We start from the raw sequence: 23,628 nt of genomic DNA, 5'->3' as shown, positions 1-23,628 counted from the left end.
TTTTGGAAACCTATCGGGTAAAGCTATATTTAACATGACCATATATAAACCCACTGGTCTTTTTTCCCCACCCTCTGATTGTCAGCTCATCACACACACCTGCAAGGTCTCAAATAAAAATACTACATGTACACGCTGCATGACTAGCAGTATCTGGAGTGTGGGGCTACGGTAAGGTTTTATTCTTAACATTTGTAATTCAAATACAAAAATTATGGTTCTGCTAATATCTTTATGCTATCCTAATCATATTTAGTTTAATCAATATTAAACTAGTATTAACAGTTGAAATATATTTTTACTTTGACTTTGTTTACTTTTACTTATCTATTTTATTTTATTATTTCATTTGATTGTATGACGATGTTTCAATTTGTGAAGCATTTTGAGTCTGCCTCGTGTATGAAAAGTACTATATAAATAAAGTTGCCTTGCCTTAACTTCTTCTTTAGTTTCTATTTTTGGTTTTAATATGCTATACTACCAATCCTAAGTCATTTTATTTGTAGGCTACACAGGTTTGGTTGCCTTGATCAAAGCCTCATTTCTGGAAATTCGATAAATGATCTAGACAATAAAATATTTCCTTGAAACAGGTTTGGTGCATGGTTCAACTGTTCCAAAGAAGGCAATGGATGTAGGCCTACGTATAATTAGCCTTTTTAAATTTATGGTTAAATGTTTTATTTTCTTTTAATTTTAAAGTTACTGGCTTCATGGCTTATGGCTTGAACAATATTTTTTTTCATTGTCTGATAGATTGTTTGGGGTACCCTATTCAAACAATAGCTCATCAAATCTACCGATGGCGAACTTTGATCAAAAGTTTGTTATTCAATATCGATCCAGCTATCAGTTGGTCTGAACGGGCTTCCCGTGTTCTGTTGACATTTGTTTGTATCAACATTACTTGATTGGCAGTACAAAAAAGGTTTTCTTGGGTTATGACCTGGTGAGTGCAATGCATATCCGAGGCTTCTAACGTCATTGTGTTTAAGTGGATGTGTCTAATGTCCCTATAGAAACAGTTAAAGTTGCGTGATAGGAGCGTCTTATGGATATAACTGTTGATGGAACCGATGGCAAGCTTCCTCAACCTTGGACCCGGTCCTCCAACAGGAGTTGAGCCAAAGAGCAACCAACATTTGATTCTGAACAAACAAATACATTTGTTTGAAGTGCATACTTGTTTTATTTACAACAATGGGTTTCAAAGTAAAAAAAGAGTTGACAATGGAATAGAAATAAAATTATTTTGATGGCACACGTTATATGTTCCGTTCTAAACTTAATTTTAACCAATGCAATTTAAAACATACAGGTAACTTTAGTGCAAAAATATTATTCAATTTGGTGACACATCACACTAAGAATGGGGTTTTCATTTTATTAAATTTGAAAACATTCCATAGGCTTATGTCCACAAAAACCTATGATGTTCCTGATTCAAACTGTCTGGACTCGGAGACCAATAAGGTGGACCAGACATGCATGCACACACATATGAATACTCTGGTAGACGGGCCAACAACATCGCAGAGACTATCCATTATCTAATCGCTATATTGAAATTGAAATATTTTTTCTTTTCTTTTTAAGCAATCGGAAGTCCATCAATAGCATGTGTCAGAGGTTTCCTGAGTGCACACTTGTGGCTATGGTATTCATCTAAACACATTCCTCAGTTGGAAATAAATGTATCCTGGTGCCATGCCTTCCAGAGAGGACATTTTTAAGGTTAGTCACTCCTTGATGTTGGGGGAAAGGGAGTGGGTACAGACCACTTCCACATCAACTTTGAGATGCCACAGAAGAGAGTCATACGCCGAGCATAAAGGAAGGAGGAAGTTCAGCCATTTCAACTTTTTATGACCTTTCAAACATGTGTCCATGAGCAATATCATTATTAGGCACGTTTCTAAACATTCACATTATTTTAAATTCACAAATAAAATGTGGAAATATAAAACAAAACTTTCCCTCTAAAGCCGCCTTAGCAGGTAAGCTTACACAAACAGAACATTGCAAAAGTAGGTCTTGCAAAAGACCTACGAGTCTTACTGTTGGTGGTGGAACAAATTGTGGCGGAGCCTGGTTTGACCCACAGCAACATACATTTCTGTGTCAGAAGTCAGCTGCAATTGAAATGATTTGTCAATAACAAAATAGAGACATCTCAATATGTAAAATGATGCCATAACCTTCAATAATGAAAATCGAATAAATAAAGACCAATAAATAACTATTCTATGCGGCTCCCATAGGGCACAGGATTTACCACCATTTCAGAACAAACAGGATCCATACATGAAATTAACCAAGGCCATAATGGTCACTACCCCTGGTAATATCTTTCTGATCAGTGCATGCTGACCCCAAAGAAACTAAGGTGGAAACTTATTTCTGTTGGCCAGCAAAAAAACTGCAACAAATTATTTAATAGGCAAGGTCGATTCATCAGTCATGCATGGACATCTTTCGCCAGCAGAGGTCGCCGTTGTTGGTAGGATCTGGCCCAACCTTGAACGACCTGGAACATGAATGCACATCACACTCAATTATAGAGTCAAATAAATACAATGAGGACATATATTTGAAACAAATGTAATTTCTAAGCGTCTAACCAAATAGACGATAAACATAACATCAAGGTGGCTTTGAACTGTTCATCGGCTGTGAAATATCCCCATCTAGTGTTTCTGACGGTATAATACAAGCTCGTAAGATCACACAGTATCCCCAGCAGGGAAGGGGTGAGTTGGCATTTCTGCCGGGACCAATGAGAAATGCAAAATAAATCAAGCTGATAGAGGATTATTGTGGCAGCTGTTAGGATCAGTCTCCTTTGGGTTTTCTCTGGTTGGGGTACTGGGGTACTAGGGCACTAGGGCAGGAAGTGATATTCCTTCCTTCTAGGGTAGGATGGTGTGGGGACTGCTCTGGTTGGACTGGATTGTTATGGATTGAAAACATGTGGCGTAAACCATATTGACATGACATGTTTTCAATCCATACTGGAGTTTTCACCCTCAGGAAAACCATCCACACTCAAAAAGTGCATGTGAACGTGCAGACCACTACAACGGGCTGGCGATGTCTGGATCAAGTTGCACTAGGGCATTATTGTTTCAGAATTAATATTAATAATAATACATAATTTAGAGCTTTCCATTCACAGATGGTTGGCTTAGTGTGCAGGTCAGGCCGAAATAAAAACATGGACATGGCCTTGTTTCCAGACGTTGGTGGAGACCTGGATACCGTGAAACACCCTGTCCAGTATATTCTTTTTGGACCCATTCCGACACTCGTAATATTCATACATTTGATTTCTAACCGTTACCTAGTAAAAGTGCTGTAAATACAATTTGAGAGTTGTAAAGAGCAGAAAAGTGCAACATTTTGAAACTAAAAGGCCAAAAAGGTCCCCTCTCTCCCTATGTCTTCCGGCCATTCAGAAGCTTTTCACTCACATGCGATTGACAGTTGATTTCATGAACCAATCAGGGAAGACAGAGATAGAGATGCGTTAGCGATTGGTCTGAAATATTACAGACAAATAATCGAAACCCCTAAACCGCTAAACTCTTAATTGGCTTAAAGTCAAGTCAAAACAGAATTCCCACAGAGCATATCCCTCACTAATAGCTGACCGATGGTTCTGCCATTTCTTGAAATTACCCTCAAATGATCTCTAAAATCTTTCTTTATCTACAGAAGAAAAATTATAAATGGATTAGCCTATCCCAGTGGATACCCTGACTAATCAGGAAGCAGAACTCTATTGATATAAATATAGAATCCCTGTTAGGTGACCTTTAGCTCAGAGGAGATCCTACATTTAAGATGACAACAACAGAAATACAACCAGTTGGATCCATACCATTGCAGTATTTGACAATAAACCATCTTGAATCTTGAATCTATATCAAAGGGTGTAGGTAAAGGATTGAATAAGTCAAAATGACTACCTTTGTGTCCTCCTCCTTCCACAACAGCTCTTGTTCCGCTTCGTTTAGTTCCTCTGACGGGTCGTATGTGTACACTGGCAGCAGCTGGTGGCGGAGCCGGTCGATTCTGCAGGACAAACACATCAATTAACTGCATTTGAAAACACCATATGATCTGCAGATATGTGGCTGTATAACAACTGAATGAGTGTACCTTTGTTTCCTACGTATATACATGATCTGAAACAAACAAAGCAACAGTACATGAGTGTGTGTGATGAAGGACTTCCACTTTTGATCAATGTGGGCCGGGTTGACACAGAGAGATAACAAGAGGGGACTCACCACAGCGACTGCTATACCAATGACCGTGACCAGGAAGAACGGCACCAACACATAGCCCACCGCTGCATCCCCATTGATATTGGGCGGTGGTGTGGTGATGTTCGTGGCATATAACCGGGTACTCAGTGACATGGCGCTGTGTGGTTGGGCTTTGCCAATTCAATTGGGCTTCACAAACAGCAATCCTCCTTTCGGAGGCAGTAACTGTGCAGCAGTGGTCTCAGGCTTCCTCCCCGTTTGTTTCATTCTTGTCGTTCATGTGACTGCCACATGGTATCTTTGCCCTCCCTAATAAGTTGGGAAATCTGTTTGTCGGGGACAGAGACAGGGAAACAGTTAGACCACTGGGCGCTTTATTCCCACGGATCACTGATCACACACCAGAATATGGACTCAGTGTCGAAAGGTGAACACAGACTACAGACTGTTGTAACTTACGACATCCCCGTAAACATTATTGCGCCAATAGTTTGGACTATTAAAATAGTAACTGTCAGTCTTGAACAGCCTTGAAACGACTAGTGATCATAAAACAACATGGAAACTGCATTGTTCACATGACGTCTACGCTGAGAGCTACTTTCAGGCACAAGTAGGCCTTACTGTATAGGTTTCGTGTAAGCTGATTCACCGGTTGACATTGTTACTAATAATGTGGTGGTGATTGTTGATGTTGTTGTTGTGAAAGATGTGGATGATGCAGTCCCACTCATGCAGCTAGACGTCACGGACGTCTCCCTGCATGGCTGTTAGCTCCACACCGGTCTAGTGCTCAACGCTAAGAGACACACGACATGTCCCTTTGTTTTACATATATCATTGTTTAAAAAGACATTGAACATGGTTGAGCGGCTATGTGTATTTTGAATGGTGAAATCCAAGTTAAATACTGACCACAGCTCAGCACGACGTGTAGACTGCCAGTAAACTAGTACTCTCCGAAAACGTCATTAAGGTCACATGACTAAACAAGACAGAGGAACGAGTAGGCTGAGAGATGATCCTGAAGTGTAGCGTTATCCCGGTCTACCTCCGTACAACGTCCTGTGATAGGCGTACGCCGTTTAACCGTCCACGGGGGACCGAGACCATTTTTACCCTTCCTGACAAGAATAACATCAACAACGACAACGTATAACGACGGGGTTTAAATAGGAATTTTTGATGAAACGTCTGACAAAGCAATAACGGATACATGTAACGGAAGCTAATATTATTCTATTGAAAGTCCATCCTCTCTCGGCTTCGCTCTCGTCTCTCGCCGCCAAACCCATGTAACTCAAAGTCCCGCCCTCTCTTGCCAATAACGCTCATTTAGAGCATCCCATCCCAGGCGTTCGGTCGTCCTTCATATTTTGGAGCCAAAATATACCTACCCTATATTATACATATTCATGCATTGATAATAGACATTTGTTTTGATTTGAAAAAATCATTAAACCAAGTTATATTAGTTTAACCTTTTAATCAAATAAACATAGGGCTTAAGTGTGTGCAGTGTCTTACTTGTGTCAACAGATGGCATTGAACACACGAGAATTATCACAAAATTATATTTACTCTGGCCTCTGCTTTCAACATCTAGGCATATCATTTACTTTTGTTCAATTGTGATAAAGTTGCGGGGGAAACTTTGAGTTCAAATTATAGAGTGGTTAACGGATGCTAAATAAATTGACAAAAAATATAAAAAACAAAAATATGAATTATTGTTGTGGTTAGTAACATATATGTCTACAGTATAATATATATGTTTATGAAAGATATCCATGACCATAACCATGATCCAAATATGGCCCTGCATGACCTCAAGCAAGTATTTGTTGTTACCTAGACACATTACATACCATCACAAACATGCTGAGCTGTATGTAAATCTGCACGAAAAAGTATGTCATATTATGTGTTGACAACAAAGAGAATCAGAGCAAAATTTCCTCTTTAATTGTAACTCAATAGGAGTTAAAACCATTAAATGTGGGTTTGTAGGATCATCAAAATGATTCATAAAGCTTGATAAGCTTGTGTGTTAAGTGTGATTGAACACGGATAGCGTTTTAATAGGAACATAATCGCCCACAAACACTTCAATGTTCTAAAATGTAACAATAAAAGTGATAGAAGCCTATATAACATAATAGGCCTACTCGAACATGATTGTGTCGTAGGTATTCACACTAGAAAACTCTAAATAATAATCAGAATTCAGACTTTAATCTCAGATTTCTGACTTCAAATTCAGAACTGAGAAAGATTGTGGCAACAACTAGGCCTACAACTGATTTCAGAAGTGACCTAATGAGTGGACACTGTGCGGGCAAAACAACCTCTCTGCTGCACCTCGGATGAGCCCCCAGCGACGCGCCAGCCTGGAGGGGGTGACGCCCCCTACACACGAAGCCACCTGATTGGCTGGAAGACGGCATTTCATCAACAAGGTCTTTCCCTGTTTCCAAAAATTCGACTTCAAATTCGCCCTACATGTAAAAAGAAAATGTTCCCCATTATGTGTTATGTGTTGAGGTTCAAAAATCTGATCACAAGACGCGCATTTAAATCAAAATGGCTTGACCTATCGTCCAACTGGTCAACTTCTATTTATGGGTTACAACCAACCCATAAAGGGGTCTGAGAAGCATATATTCAAATGAATACCAGTGTTTGTTTTTAAATGCATTGGTTTCATTCAGATGCGTGACGTTGTCCATTATTAACGTAGGCATGCTACGACGTCGTCCATAAAAAAAACAACGAGGGCCATCCCCCACCGCACACACTGACGCTTTGGAGCTCCCCCTCGCTGCGTTCATCGTGATCTAGTGTATGCAGCGTCTTGTCGAGTGCGCAGGGTCACCTTCTGTCATTGCTGCTGAAAATTGGTGATATTTTGCAGCATTTGGGCTATTGGGAGAGCGCACCTGACCGTCTCGCCCCGGTAAGTTGCGCCAAGCTGTGCCTGCTTCTCGTGGTTGTTGCCATTCGGATGTTGCTGCAGTCAGATGATAAGCTATGCATCGGTTTTTGGCAAAGGGCAAAGCAGGGGTAAAGGAATCCTGCGTCCTTACCCCCATCGTGTTTATGACTGTCCATGACTGTATCTACTCTAAAGACGGTTTTTATCAAATCAATGCATCTTGCTTGACTTTGATCTATGCATGCGTCATTTTTACATCGCGTTTGGTTTTTGTTGCATAGCCCATATCAGTAGTTATTAACGGTCAAACAAAATCTCGCATCAGCCCAGCAAATTACGATTTCCCTTTGCGAGCGACTATACTGTCCATCTTTTTCTGGAAGAAGCATCTCTCGTGTTCGTTCATTCAGGTTCACTTGAAGCTACGGATTAATGGTTGTGCATTGCAGACGTCCCTTTACCATTTAATTGTTGGCCAGTTTCTAAAGCAATACGAACGTATACTATACGAGTTGTATCACTACTTCAATAACCTAACCTACCAAACCTGAACAAACGTGTAGGATTTAAATGTAAAACCGCAACCTGGCCTATATAGAGAGATTGGATGGATGTTGTGTTATGGAAAACAGGAGACTGGCCAAGGTTGGGAAAGGATTGCCATTTTATGTCCCCTCATTGTGCCAATAGGGTAAACAAGAAATGTAAATAAGACAAGCCTACTGTACTCATAATCGAAGTCTCATTGACATGAAATATCTAGTTTGAAAAGATCAGGGTGAAGGACGTGAACGGGAGTTATGATATAGAGCAATATTATACTATACTCTTGTAGTCTATCGTTATGTAATTGGTTGTCACAGCATAGCGAGGAATCATCGCCAGCGTGACGTCATTGTTTTTCTCTAGCAAAGCAGCCCTCTCACGATCAACAGCGATGCAATATGCCCCATCCGCTCTGTGACTGGGGTTTAGTGGAGTCTGCATTGCCTTTTTAATCGTTCTGTAAATGTAGGCCCATTAGCCTCGTCCTCCCACGGTGTCCTGGTGGACCACGGAATCCATTAAACCCGTGTAGGCGAAGGGGATATTATGAGGTCCAAGATTGCTATTCGTAGCCTGTAGTGCTGCATTTCTGAGCGAGGCATTCATGGAAGCGTGATTGGATAAGAGAAAGCGTTTTCCTTCCCGCGTGGAATGGCTGCACTTGTTGAGGAACTGTCCGTAGTGCTGAATGTAGTATCGCTGTCTTCGGCCTCTTGTCAGCGAAGAGGCTCCTGAGACAGCGAGACTAGAGACTGATAATGCAATACATCGATGGAGCAATCCAATTGTATCGCAGACAGTAGGGCTGTCAGCGTGCTGCCTATTTATTATCAGGGTCCAATGTTAAAATAGACGGTATCGGTCTCAAGTGTCATAGGCCTACTATCCTAGTAAATAACATTGTCAACGGGAGTAGGCCTGTTATGACTCTCTCCACCTATCTCTCTGCATGCATACCAACCTAGCTACTCCAAATGATCTGCCTACCTCCTCCCTCCCTCCCTTCCTCCCTCCTCCCTGACTACCCTAATTAAATTCCTACCCTACCAACAGCTTTACCCTATATACAGCTATACCCTACCTACAGCTCTACCCTCCCTACTGCTCTACCCTACCTACAGCTCTACCCTACCTACTGCTCTACCCTACATACTGCTCTACCCTACTGCTCTACCCTCCCTACTGCTCTACCTACCCACTGCTCTACCCTACATACTGCTCTACCCTCCCTACTGCTCTACCCTCCCTACTGCTCTACCTACCCACTGCTCTACCCTACATACTGCTCTACCCTCCCTACTGCTCTACCCTCCCTACTGCTCTACCTACCCACTGCTCTACCCTACATACTGCTCTACCCTACATACTGCTGTACCTACCCACTGCTCTACCCTACCGCTCTACCCTACTGCTCTAGCCCACATACTGCTCTTCCCTACCGCTCTACCCTACTGCTCTACCCTACCTACTGCTCTACCCTACCACTCTACCCTACAGCTCTACCCTACTGTTCTAACCTACTGCTCTACCTACTGCTCTACCCTACTTACTGCTCTACCTACTGCTCTACCCTACCTACTGCTCTACCCTACTGCTCTACCCTACCTACAGCTCTACCCTACTGCTCTACCCTACCAACAGCTCTACCCTACCTACAGCTCTACCCTACTGCTCTGCCCTAATGCTCTACCATACCGCTCTACCCTACAGCTCTACCCTACCCACTGCTCTACCCTACAGCTCTACCCTACTGCTCTACCCTACTGCTCTACCCTACAGCTCTACCCTACTGCTCTACCCTACTGCTCTGCCCTACAGCTCTACCCTACTGCACTACCCTACAGCTCTACCCTACTGCTCTACCCTACAGCTCTACCCTACTGCTCTACCCTACTGCTATACCCTACCACTCTATCCTACCTACAGCTGTACCCTACCTTCAGTTGCAACTTAATTTAATACATATTGTAAATCATGAATATTAAATACTGCAGTGTAACAAAATCAACAGAGAGGAAACCCAAACTGAAGGGATTGAGATATTCTAGGTGGATTATTACCAAAAAGATTTTGGGCTTCTTGTTGATAATGTCAATAATAGCTGGGATAGGATTATAAAAAATGTGTGTGACATTTCCAAATTGGTTGCTTTTATGATTGGCTCCTGCAGCGTCTGCCCTTTGTCTAGCTTGTGACAGTAATGCATTCGTTTTGGGCTCTATCTCGGGCTCCACGGATCATGTGATATGATTATCATGTTTCACATGCAAAAAAGAAGAAAAACTGTTACTAAAGGGGTGAAATAATTCCAACAATGCATGTCATCACTTTGCCCCAGAGTACCACAGAAAAACAACAAATGTAAAACTAGTTACCATAGCATCAAATACCATAGAATCAATGAGGTACTTCGCCCATCGTGAACACGTCACAGGTCATAGTGACGTAGACACTTCCTTATTGTTTCCTCTTAACCTAGTTCACAGTCATTACAGAGAGGCAGTGTGCGATATTGTGGCATAAGAAAGCTAAACACGTAGGTCCTACAGCAGCACAAGAGAGGGTGACAATGTGACCGGGACAGACACAGACAGTCAGGCATGCAAAAAATGTAAATGTAAAAATGTAAAATGCTCTTTTTTCACACCGGTATCTGAGGGCGGAGAAAGGGGGATGTTTTGCTAGGAGAAGACACAACAAGGTCTGACAACCTGTGAAACAAGAGGAAATGTGCGAACAGTCGGGTCTGAAGGACAGTGCGTCCAACCAAATCCCCCTTCACCAAAGGCATCGGCACATATCCCACATAGCCCCCACACACACACACACACCACACCACACACACACACACACACACACACACACACACACACACACACACACACACACAACGTATACACTGTACTGTTGATAGGGCATTGAATGCACTGAATACTTGACTAGAGTCAAGAGTCCAATCCAAATCCATGAAGGCTAATTCAACAGCTTGCATGCTTGCTTCACACACGTTCCACTTCACATCATCTGCTACCAAACGTCTTTAATGTGACCAGAGGCGTCGTTTGAATGGATGGCTTCTGGCCGTTGTTGCGGACACTAGAGGGTGTGTTCCACTTGGACATGGTATGAGAGGCATGTGTGTGTGGGTGACTTGAGTGTGTGTGTGTGTGTGTCTGTGTGTGTATGTGTGTGTGTGGGGGTGGGTGGGTGTGTTTGTGTTTGTTTGTGTGTCTGTGTGTGTGTGGGGGGGGGGGGTTGTGTGTGTGTGTGTGTGTGTGTGTGTGGGTGTGGCTGTGTGTGTGTGTGTGGGTCTTGGTTTGGTGTTGTGTGTGTGTGTGTGGGTCTTGGTTTGGTATTGTGTGTGTGTGTGTGTGTGTGTGTGTGTGTGGATGTGTGTGTGAGTCTTGGTTTGGTCTTGTGTGTGTGTGTGTGTGTTGGTTTGGTTTGGTGTTGTGTGTGTGTGTGTGGGTCTTGGTTTGGTCTTGTGTGTGTGTGTGTGTGTGTGTGTGTATGTGTATGTGTGTGTGTGTGTGTGTGTTGGTTTTGTGTTGTGTGTAGCAGGGTTGGTTGAGGGGGTGGGGTACCCTGATATCTTTGAGGTGACGGTCTGTGGAGAAAGGGGGGGGGGGGGGGGCGTGGGCATGTTGGGATCTCCTCGCTTAGTTCGAATAGTAATATTTATCTGGAGCCTGGATCTCCAGAGGAAGGCTGGATCTTCAGCAGAGGAAGACATGGGTTACCACTTGGGTTACAGAACACACCTTAGATGATTACTCACAGGTGACGACAGAGAAAGTGTCCTTGAGCCATCGGAGCACTCACAAGGAACGAGGAGCACCAAGGACATTAGGGGACCATGACTCAGTGTGTTTAATGTGATTTACTGGCGGGAATAAAGGAAGCGGTCAGTGTCAGGTTCTCTGTGCTGGGATCAGATTATCCACAACAACTTGAGCGGCAAGCTTGATGAACGTTATCAGTCCGAAACTACATGGTGGCCCAGATCAAAACCAACATTAAGTCATTTGAATAATTGATCAGGTCATTATGTTGTACAGTCACGCTGCTCGTAACCAAGGCAGACAATAAGTGGGCGGTAATTAAAGTTTGATGTTTTTGTAATAAGTTCTGAATCATTTGTTTATTAACTTTTTTCGCCTCAGCTAATGAATGTTTGACGGAAAGTGGTTGGAACTGTAAATGGTACTCTCTCCTTTCACACACAGGTGATCTCCCCCAGGGGACCGACGCACTCTGCAAGGTTTATGGAAACCTGACCTCCTCATTGGTGGAGAAGGTGAGCTAGCAATCGCTGCTGTTGTCCTTCCTTAAGGATTCTAGCTGATTATTTCAATCATTTACCAAAACCTGACGCCGTTCTGAAACAGATCGTTCTGCGGTTGTCCATTGGTTGTTAACACAGTGATAAGCCAGTAAACACTCACTCTGAGCTAATCAATTGCAGAATACTAATCGTGCTATTGGAAGTAATAGCAGTAGTAGTAGTTTAGTGGAAAATATTGGGGTATATATATATATAGTGGGACCAGGGTTAGATGTAGTCAAGTATTGACTACATTTCTCTATCTCTATGACTTAGATTATTTCCCATGAAACAGTATGTTCCACTTGTTTTAGCTTTTGCACATTCTAGTAAAAGGCTGACAAATATAATATCCTGAACACATTTCATCCTTAATGTGGGAATATAAGTTTTGAGTTGATTGGCATTTTCGCAAATTAAACAATAATTGGATAAACGTGTGAACACAGCTGTTTATGAAGTATTCATGGGTTCATTCATGGGTTGACTCTCAATTAGCAACACATTTTAAATGACGTTTGTGTTCATTGGTAATGACACTAGAAAATACTAAAGACTCCACTCCAGCCAAGGGTAATGTAGTGTTGGGAAACTACCTTAATTTATCTTCAAATCCTCTCCAAATTGAAATAATATACTTGGATAGCTGAATGTCAAAACCAGCGAAGCAAGCAAGTTGTCAGGTGTTTTTTTTTATACACTTTTATATTTGCAAGTTCTTTTACAAAACATTGAATTTGAACGCTTAGCTATGGTCTAGGACAATATAAAAAAGTGAACAAAAAAGTAAAAGAATTCAACACACACTATAAACAAGTGCTACCACAGATAACAATAGGATGCCTCTAAAAATGCATTATTATAACCTACTCCATAAGAAATCAGTATATGATCTGTATGATTAATATGAATTGAATGTGAAATTCAATCTAAGTTAAACGTGCATAAAATAAGATAACATTTTATAAATCCTCTGAGGCAAATTCAGCATCACTCAATCACTTCAACGGGAATGATCATTTTTTTTGTTGTTTGTCCAATTTTTGTTTACACTACAAGTGATGACCTTATCATAATTTTAAAAAAAATCACAAAATCTACAAAATCGTAGATCCATGGCCCGGTCCCTGATGTCCTTGTTTGAGGAGCGTGTTTGAGGACTGGGTTACAGCAGGTAATGTCTGGTGGTGGTTAGGGCATGCAGCTGTTTACATACGCACGCTCACACGGCCCAGTTCATCTCCCCCTCCCGGGGACGCTCAGAAACAGCAACACAAATATGGCTGTCCTAAATAAAGAGTCAGTCTCCAAACACCTCGATGGTGCCCGTACACTCGTGCTGATTTACTTACTCATGGAAGGCAGGTGAAGGTCTTTTAAGATTACAATCTTCATCACTTCCTATCCAGATGTCCTTCCAAGGGGGTCATTACCCAAGATCCACTTATCCAAAACCTCCACCCAGCCCTCCACCCAGCCTGCTCAGTGTTTAGTCGTCACGCCCTCCTCCCCACACGTCCCATGCTGAGTCATGGAAACACTTTTGGTGACAGTGCAACAATGCAGCAGTACCTAAAGCAGAGGCTCTGGTGTGTGCAGAATTCAATCTCAGTCTGGGGCTTCTGTCAATCTGTTTCATATGTTCATGAACACACATCATTACTTTTAACTACTGATATAATGCACTTCATGACGTGGACATGAACTTTATCTATATTAACAAGAAGGATTAAATATTAATGACTTGGTTTAATGCAGGAATTGTATTGAGTTTACTCGCGCATTGTTGCAATGACTTAGTGTTATTGTCTGCTACAGGGCTTTAAGGTAAACCTCAGAACAAGCGACTCACTACAGACAACCTTCACCTGCAGCAGAATGTCGAAAGGGATTACAACTAAAAAATCAAACCAGGCAAGACATCAGCAGCAGAAAGGAAATTTCAGTTCCTTCATCCGCACAATGGATGAGATATCTCTTTGAGTTTAGTTTAATTGAGACTCATAAGTTCACGTGCAACAACACGGTGCCTTTAAAGACTCCATCAGTATTCAGCACAGCGTCATGCAGCCAAACGATAAGAAATCAGAGGGTTGGTGCGTTTGAAGAGCTACGCTCCCACATTTACTACTGCTTCGTTCACACCATTCATGCTCGCTCGCTTTCACTCTCTCTCGCTCTCCATGTCTCTCCCTCTCCATGTCTCTCTCTTTTCTCGATGTCTCTCTCTCTCTCTCTCTCTCTCTCTCTCTCTCTCCCTCCTCTCTATCCTTGCTCTATCCATGTTGGTGGTGGTGGGGAAAACCTGGACAGGGGCCAGTAGCCATTTTTTTTTCCCAATGGCTTGTCAAGAGCTTTTGAGCTGGCTGTGAGTGTGTGTGTGTGTGTGTGTGTATGTGTGTGTGTGTGTGTGTGTGTGTGTGTGTGTGTGTGTGTGTGTGTGTGTGTGTGTGTGTGTGTGTGTGTGTGTGCGTGCGCGCCTGTGTGTGTATGCGTGTAGTGTAGTTCATTCCTTCACGGCCGCTGCCAATCACAGTATGCCTGCCCCCACTTCCTCTAATCTAGTCTCCTACTCACATTGTTCTCTCTCTTTCTCTCTCCCTCTCACTATCCCCCTCCCTCCCCCTCCCTCCCCCCTCCCTCCCCCTCTTCACCACACTGTCACCAGAAGGCTCTGATAGTTACATAACCACTGCAGCAGCTCCGTGGACGAGGCCTTAAATCAGCGATCAGAGTTCCACTCCATGGTACCACTCATGCCAATGTCTGCCCCCATACTGATTGTTTGGGGCCGTGTGTGTGATTGCCCGCGCGAGCATGTGTGTGTGTGTGTGTGTGTGTGTGTGTGTGTGCATGTGCATGTGTGCTCTTTTCATCCGTGCGTCTCCGCTTTTCGCCCCTCTTGCCATCTCTCTGTCTCCGTCTCTCTCGCTCGCCCTCTGAACAGGACTCCATGCATATTAAGTACTCTCCCGTATGAAAGCCAGTCAGATTCCAGCAGCAGATCTCTGTTGTAGAACCGAGGCCCAGTTCACTGTCGCTAATAAGTGTGAGAAACTGGGAGCAGCGGCGTCGCCCATCCAGCGTTAGCTCATTGTGTTGCTAGCAGCACACGATGGCTCATACGGACTACATGGAGCTGGAGCAGGAGAGAATGAGTCGACAGGAAGGTCAAGTTGGTCGTGGAGGGAGGTGGTCCGCAGAAGAGATGGAGAAAAAGGGGGATTAAGGGAAGTTTTACAGACCCTCTGCCTGTTGAGTCCCAAAAGCGATAGAGGATGTGCAGAAGCAAAAAAAGAAATCTGACTCACTCGGTCTGTGAGCCTTTTAAAATGTGACCAGGTCAGTGAGGCATTTAGCTTTACAAAGAATGAAATAGGTTGGCGCTGAGAAGAGCTGGTGAATATAAGTAAAGATGCCTGACAAAACAGGACCAGTAGACTAAAGTCGTTAGAAGACTCATTCTGCCCAAAGACATAGGCATAACGAGAATGCCTTCGCCTGCTGAAGTACCCAGTAGTGTTACCAGCTACATTAAGGAGGTTCTGTCCTTCCTCCGAAGAGAGGACGTAAACTATTATTATCTTGAGCCTGGTTTTTGGTCAAATTGTTTATTCCTGCAAATTGTATGTGTTTAGTATAATGAGGGTTTAATTCAGAAACTAGACAAAGTCGGAGAGATTCAAGCTAGAAGCATCCAACCGAGAACATCCCAGCCCTCCCTTTCAGGCCTCCCTCCGCAGCCATTCCCCCAGAATACCCAACTAACCCGCTAGCTTTAACAACAGGTCTGCCGCAGCCTAGTGTTTACAGGTAGCCAGGTAGGTGGGCAGATGGTAAGGTTGGCAATCCTACGATTTTATTCGGGCCAAATTTGTTTTATGACTGTGACAGCCACTGATACCAGATACATATATTATTTTTGTCAGAGCAATTGATTTATTGATTGCTGTCTGTCAGAATGTAAAGAGAATAAGAAAGATATTTATTACATCCTCAATGTTGCTTTCTTTTTACTCATTGTGCTCCTTATTGAAGTCATTATAGCAAACATCCATTCTGGGATGAACTCAACAAAGTCACAAGCTTCTTTCTCCTTGGGCGTTTCTGCACGCTATAGACGGCTCTATCAGTGCCCTCTGGAAACCCCTGAGATATGACGCCTCCACTTCTAGCTGAACAACACCACAGACGTCTAGTGAATGAGAGAGAGAGAGAGAGACAGAGAGGGAGAGAGAGAGAGACACAGAGAGGGAGAGAGAGAGAGTGACAGAGAGAGAGGGAGAGAGAGAGAGAGAGAGAGAGAGAGAGGGAGAGAGAGACACAGAGAGGGAGAGAGAGAGAGAGTGACAGAGAGAGAGGGAGAGTGACAGAGAGAGGGAGAGAGAGAGAGAAAGAGAGAGTGAGAGAGAGAGAGAACCGCCCACCTTCATTTGTGTCTCCATCTCATTTGTGCTCAGCACAGCATCCCACACATGGCGGCTGTTCAATGCGCTGCCTGCTGGTTGCAGTTAGCTCTCACATGATACAGAGGAGGCAGTTTCCATACAACCTAAGATGCCAGGGTGATGCTTTATGTTAATGAGCGGTGTGCGTGCGTAGGCAAGTGTGATTGTGTGTGTGTGTGTGTGTTTGTGATCAAACCTCAAATTCGCTATTGTTTTTCCAAAACATTTCTAGAGGAATATCTCTAGAGGAATGGTGAGTGTCAGTGATGGTGTTATTGGTGTATGTGTGTACTGTGGTGTGTGTGTGTGTGTGTGTGTGTGTGTGTGTGTGTGTGTGTGTGCGATGTACGAGCCATCACTATGGAAACGAATCCGACGGTTGCCAAGTGCATTTCTATTGGTGCGGTTGTGGCGGTGGTATGGCTGGGCGAGTGCATGAGGACAGGGGAGGTGAGAAGGGCTGTATTCTCCTCTGATACCACTGCACAGGCCCATCTGAGTGTGTGTGTGCACGTCAGCTCTGATTTCACTCTCCCATTCCACGCCCCAGCAAGCACCAGTGAGGGCTTATGGCGCTACACACGCACACACACATGCACATGCACACACATGCACGCACGCACGTGCACACACGCACACACACACACACACACATGCACACACACAGGGCTCCTCTGACACTCCTCTTTTTCAGCTCCTCCTCCTCCTCTCTCTTGCTCATTGATGCGACTAAAGTCTCTTCTTACCTCGCTCTCTCGTAGCGTACGATGCGCTGTATCTACACCAAATAGGGAAACGAAACACTGCGTACACACACACACACACACACACACACACACACACACACACACACATGACATCATAGAAGCACCCGCTCGGTTTCCTTTCCTGTATTACTGTACACGCTCGCTGCCTTCCTTCCTTCCCCTTCACTCGCCTGACGTTCCCTTTGAATGAATCCTAGTTTGAATCAACCACCCCCTGGGGGTTGATTGTACAGCTGATTGTGTGTGTGCGTGTGCATGTGCGTGTGTGTGCGTGTGTGTGTGCGTGTGTGTGTGTGTGTGAGGAGGCGGGGGGAGGGGGGCAGAACAGACGTCTCTTTGTCGTCGGCCAATCCCGCTCCTCGCTGTGGTCTGCTTAATGCACGCTTGGCCCCCGCTCACGGCGCTTCATCATCCGATGTGCGCTGACCCTTTATCCAGCGACCCGTGTCACATGACCAGGTCCCTCACGACTGACGACGGTGCTGATGTTTCCGCAGAAAGCCCCGGCGCTGTCTTGTGGCGGCGGCCAGCAGACGGCACTGGAGGTAAACAGAGAGCAGCGGTAGCAGCAGCGGTAGCAGCAGCGGTAGCGGCAGCGGCAGCAGCAGCGCTCATATAAGTGACGCTCGCCGCGCCTCGCTGCTGCTGACCTGCTCGGCTCACCTCCGTAGCACTCGTTATTCTGAGCACTCTCTGGCCCGGCTGATTACCCGGACAACAGCAGCAATCTGAGCTCTCTCTGCAAACCCACCCCTACCCCCCACCGGTCACAGTGTCCTCCAAGTCTCCTCTCTCTCTCTGGCTCTCTCTGGCTCTCTCTCTCTCTCTATCACTCTCTCTCTCTCTCTCTCTCTCGCTCTTTCTCTCCTCCATCTCCACATAACTCTCTCTCTCTCTCTCTCTCTCTCTCTCTCTCCTCCATCTTTTGGTCTCTGTTTCTCAAGCTCACTCTCCTCCGCCTCTCTCCTTTCTGTTTCTGTCTGCACTCTCTCTATCACTCTCTCTCTCTCTCTCTCTCTCTCCCTCTCCCCTCCCTTTCATGTCTCTCAAAACTCCTTGAAAGATGTCTGTGTCATTGCCCTGGTGCCTCCAAGCATTTAACTATGATCTGAGCATGTTATGTTCTGCCGTACATCAAACAGCAGCCAGTGAACAACCAGCCCACCCATTTTGAAGCATTCAGACAAAGATGCTTGTTATCTCGTCGTTTATACAAATCAAAGAACGAGTGCTAGCGGGCGATGGAGTGGTGGTGTCGGTAGTAACAAGCAGCCGCAGTCCCTTACGCCTGTTGCGTCTTCTTACAGTCAGTTCGTTGTGTGCTATTCTGAACGATCACATCTTGTGAGCCAAGGGGGTCGTGTGTATCTTTACTGAGTCCGAGAGAGCGCCAGCTCCATGCTAGTGAGTGAGTGTTAGTGTGGGATGCTAACAAGCAACTAGGCTCACATGAAAACGTCACTCTGAAATCTCCTTACTGTAACAAGCTTAGTGTTTTGTTTGTCGTTTGCCATTGAGGTTCGAAAGGACATAGAAATGTGAGGCTTCTTAACGGTTTGTGTGAATAACATGGCCTCAGGGCGAGGGGGAAATGTCTAATTCCAGAGACTTGACCTACATCTTGGTCGTCCCAACTCTTCATGCTCGTTAAGTGACATCATCACCAGCATAATGTGATGCACATATTTCAGGGTGAACAGTAAACATTTAAATTTTTTGATTCAGATCATCAGTGTTCTGCAAAGCTGAATTAAAAGTTTCAAACGTTATCGTCCCTTTATCAGTGTCACAGATTAGCTCTGTGTGGGTTTGTGTGTGTGAGTGTGTGTGTGCGTGCGTGCGTGCGCGTGTGTGTGTGTGTGTTCATTTGTGTGTATGCAACATGCATGTGTGTTGGGCTCACTTCTTAATCTTGATCCTCAGCCACCAAAGTCACCCCAAACACCCAATCATGCACACACACACACACACACACACACACACACACACACGCACGCACGCACACACGCATGCACGCACGCACGCATGCACGCACATACAACACATACCCCAAAGATAGCTTTGCAATGTAAAACATAAACATTACATTACAGGACATTCTCCCTCATCCCATTGCAATGTTGTACTGCATTTGTGCCTTGCTCCTCCTATCTGGTAGCCTCCCCCCCCCCCCCTATAAGCTATTCAAGTGGCTCATTGCAGGATTATCCCTCAGCCACTGAGAAACACGGGGTGTTTGTCTGCCCTCTTCTCGGGGTTTAGCTCGGCCATAAGGCCCCCCCCTCCAAGAAACAAACATAAAGAAATATTTCATATTTTAATTAGCAAAACCAGATCTGGACTGCAGTCAATCAAATATCGGATGTAAATTGTTGTGTTTTTTTGGGTGATTTCTGTGTTTTACATTTCTCCACAATGGAGTCCACTAAGGTAAGCTACAGAGTAGTTTAACGTGTAGTCTGTTAAATCTAACAAAAGGTAATAGTAGCCTTTTAGTAATTGTGTTTTATGAGGCTCAGTAGCAGAACATCTAGCTAATACACTTTTATTTGTTGTATTTTTCCAGGCTTGGATTTGGTTCCTAGCCTTGAAGGATAGGGTTAGAATAAAACATACACGATAACGACTGAAAGCTAGTGCAATGACTAAATTATATGGATTACAGCCCAATTAGTCATGTTAATCCCAGACCTGTGATCATATGTTTAGACTTATCAAATGCACACGATGCATATTGTTCTAATAATTTATGCTTATAATGTTTGATATGCAAGGTGCCACTGGTTCAGAACCTCTCTTTTAACCACAGAGCTTATCCTATGAGTTTACACCATCTCATACAGCAGTACATGAGCATTAGTTTGGGGCTATGGCGGTTGCTGAATATTGATTTCTCCATATCGTACTGGAATATAAATAGGGTTGTATATTGTGAACCAGCCGTGTATAGGGATTTGACGTTGCAGTTAAACATGGCTTCTTCCTTCCATCTATATCGATTGGGATTTATATTTAGGCTTTGCTTGGGCAATCTTCCAATATTGTTTCATTGATAAACATTGATATACAATATTAATGCTGCTAAATGAATCCAGAGGAGGTTCATAACATCGACTTATGTCATTGTGGAAGGAATGCCACAAAAAACTAAAATGTAAAACTGAACATGCAACCTTTTAATTAGCATTGCTGAACCATATTGAGTAGAGTTTCATTTTATATTTGTCACGGTCTCACACAACTAACACACAAGTGTCATTTGTGTTCCTGACACTGGTCCAACCCTTGTGTAAAGACTGTATCAGTTAATCCCAACGCTTGGTACACATTCTTCTGCAGTATCCAGTGGGTCAGACCCAGGCTCTGTTATTGGTGTAAATGTGTCTGGTCCAACCAAACTAATTCCCTCCTAAGCCTTTTGTCCGTGAACAGTTGTTATGAGTGTGGACTCTGACATCTCCATTGAGATCTCTGCTTGATTGGATGTGCCCTGGGCACTTAGCCAGGGATATAAAAGCTAATTGGTGACTGAGAGTGACAGACAGTTAAATGGACCAATGCTGTTGGTTTGTCATTAGGATTAACGGCGCACTAAGAATAAGACGTTTCATTGGAGAGCAGTAGAATTATCCTGCTCCTCTGCAGGTGAAAACAGGAGGCTCCTGTAGGCAGCGTTTTATAGGGACATTCAACTCTCTTCCTGATTACAAGTTGACATTTTAATCCAGGACACAAACCATAAGTTGTCGCAGCTCATACAAGTTTGCTATGATTATGGCCTCATATATATACAATTGTATATATGAGGGGAGACTATTACTATTACTTCAAACTATTGGGCCAAACCTAATCAAGTCAAGTTTGACAAACAGATATGTTTTTGGAAAAAGGAAATGATTGATAAAGTGAATGCTGTCTTCTGATGAATCAGTTTATTGCCTTGATAAGAACAGATACATTTCACAGAATCCATATGCACAAAAACAAGTTTCAAAATATGGCATGGTGTCCGAATGGGCTAGTTCGACACCAGTAAGCACAATCTCATCTTACATTCCAAGCTGTCAATATTTCACACGGTTGGTCATTATGAGGCCAACGTCCTTTATAACCTTGGAGCGCGGTCTTCAGGAAAGAAGAGGACCTGTCAGCAGATAGGCTCCTGATGGAGTGTAACGCAAAACCCAAAGTGGTTTTAAATGCTGAAAAACAAAATCCTAGCTTATACTTTATGCCTGTGTTGTATATGCATGCTTTCACCTCGAGAAATGTTTCTCCCGGTGTGAAGTATAAAGTAAATACCCCACTCCAATGCCCACTTGAAGCCTCAACACAGAGCCAATAGTGACACGATGTGTGGGTGGTTATAATGAACCTTCTTGTAAAACACAGCCATCCTCTCTATTAAGCAAAATCATGCAGTGCTCTGCACTCAAGGCTTAAATGAAATGTGCTGAATGCTTCTTGTGCAGACTTAAGACTTTGCGTGGCAGCCTTGCAATCGAAACACATAGCATGTTGCAGACACTGCTACTACAGTGTGTGTGCGTGAGACACAGTCGAGTCCCACCCAGCAGATAACCTTGGAGGCTAAAGACTGCTATTTGTCTCAGAGAAAGCCATGTCACCCTGTGCAATGTAAGGTCAGTTCAAAATGAGAGCCACAATGTCTCCTTTGTCACTTAGTCTATTGACGACGGAAACTGTAGATGATTTGTCACTTGCACAGCGAGCCTGAATCCATGTAGCATTATTAGCTAGCTGGAAGCCAACTAACTGTATTACTAGGTATTAGACAGCATTCATCTGCAGCAGGCATATTCTAATCCTAAGTGCATAAGAAACACATTTTCTGCTAACACATAGTCAAGTCCCCACGCGATGGAGAGGCAGGACGCTGATCGGAGAGCTGCCACTATCTGGATGAATGTGTTTCATTTTTCCCATTTGTCTCGGCCAGAAGGAGAGCCCACCACTGCTGTAAAAGCATTAGTCACACAAGCAGAGCGGACACGACCTACCAGGAAGCTCAATAAAAATAACGGATCAAGCTGTCTGTGAGGGTAAAATGGCCGCTGTGTGCAGTCAGGTGTCCAGAGTGCATGAAGATGCGGTGCACTCCCCGTCTCCTGGAAGACTGATGCTGTCGCAGGTTTATACCGGTCACGATGCTGCAGCCTGCTTCCTAGAGCCAGTTATTTCTCCAGCGCTTTCTGGGCCACACAGGCGTGTATTGGGGGCCCTGCCTTGATGCTGTCCTGGGGGAGACGGACAGCCGTCACGGGGCGGGAGGGAGACCATCGCCCCTTCATCAGGAGACAGGGCGAAAATAGAAAGCGCTCACACAGGAAGGGATACTCCAGTCATCGGGTTTGCGGAATGAGAACGCACCGGTTTGCCGTTTCGGGCGGACTACCTCAGAGAATACGACAAAGTTAGATAGATGGATGGACAGGTGGACAGATTGATGGATAGATACGTTAGATTGATTGATAGATAGAGAGACAGAGACAGACCGACAGACAGCGAACCAACAAAAATAAAATGTGAATACACATACAGTTAATACATGCTTGAATATTATAATGTACTAAAAGTCTGAAAAGAAAAGAAAACGACTACAGTTTCTTCTTCTTTGTGAAAGCCCTATCCATTGAACACCACATGCCCTGGGTTGTATTTCTGCATGGAGAGATGCTTCATGTGTGTGGTCTGTGTTGCTTGTGTTTTGCAGTGCATGTGGAACTCAGGTCTTCTGCAGAGGACACATTTAGTCTCGAGCGTGCTCTGCCACAGCCACCACGATGTCCGTCTCCTACGATGAGGTTGGGGGTGCAGGTGTAGACGACACCATGGACAGCTTCTGGGAGGTACGGTATGCATGCGACACACACACATACATGCACACATGCCTGCATGTACGCACCTTGAGGACACACACACACACACACACACACGCACACACACACACATACACACACACATGAGAATAAGCACGCACACACACACACACACACACACACACACACACACACAGAAACCTGTGCACACACACATACATGCAAGCAGCCATATGAACACATGCACACATGCACACAAACAAACAAATGCACATGCACATGCACACACTTGGCAGTGTGTGAAAGGTAAAATGCAGGGAGGCTCACACCTTCAGACCACCAATGCTCTCTGACTCTTTCTGTGTGTGTGTGTGTGTGTGTGGGTGTCTCTCTCTCACTCTCTCTCTCTCTCTCGCTCTCTCTCCCTCTCTCTCTCTCTCTCTTTCTCTCTCTCTCTCATATTGTATCACGATGATATTTTTTGAGCAAACTTT

General features: G+C 44.1%; 2 protein-coding genes across 3 annotated transcripts in view; one reads left to right on the top strand and one right to left on the bottom strand.

The window, feature by feature from the left end:
- Window positions 1-1,179: 1,179 nt before the first annotated feature.
- Window positions 1,180-5,232, bottom strand: smim29 (small integral membrane protein 29). 2 transcript variants are annotated; one of them, XM_084479554.1, is made up of 5 exons: window positions 5,190-5,232; window positions 4,296-4,600; window positions 4,165-4,190; window positions 3,972-4,077; window positions 1,180-2,530 (listed from the first exon to the last, which is right to left on the bottom strand). In XM_084479554.1, exons 2-5 carry the CDS (start codon window positions 4,425-4,427, stop codon window positions 2,462-2,464), a joined length of 333 nt encoding a protein of 110 aa, XP_084335680.1. In that variant the 5' UTR covers window positions 4,428-4,600; window positions 5,190-5,232; the 3' UTR covers window positions 1,180-2,461. The 2 variants fall into 2 exon arrangements, with proteins under 2 accessions (XP_084335680.1, XP_084335681.1); XM_084479555.1 differs by lacking the exon at window positions 5,190-5,232 and adding an exon at window positions 4,899-5,051.
- A 1,905-nt stretch (window positions 5,233-7,137) lies between these two features.
- The window catches only part of LOC311359168 (protein kinase C and casein kinase substrate in neurons protein 1-like), a 30,566-nt gene continuing 14,075 nt past the window's right edge, over window positions 7,138-23,628 (top strand). Inside the window, exons 1-3 of the mRNA XM_084479145.1 lie at window positions 7,138-7,230; window positions 11,982-12,052; window positions 23,029-23,164. Of these exons, the coding sequence (XP_084335271.1) occupies window positions 23,099-23,164 (66 nt within the window). The 5' untranslated portion in view covers window positions 7,138-7,230; window positions 11,982-12,052; window positions 23,029-23,098. The remainder of the gene's footprint in view (window positions 7,231-11,981; window positions 12,053-23,028; window positions 23,165-23,628) is intronic.

This window comes from Micromesistius poutassou (assembly GCF_964030765.1).
Source record: "Micromesistius poutassou genome assembly, chromosome: 15".
Classification (NCBI taxonomy): domain Eukaryota; kingdom Metazoa; phylum Chordata; class Actinopteri; order Gadiformes; family Gadidae; genus Micromesistius; species Micromesistius poutassou.
Note: the sequence above shows the minus strand (reverse complement) of the source record. Positions and strands in the feature narration are given on the sequence as shown.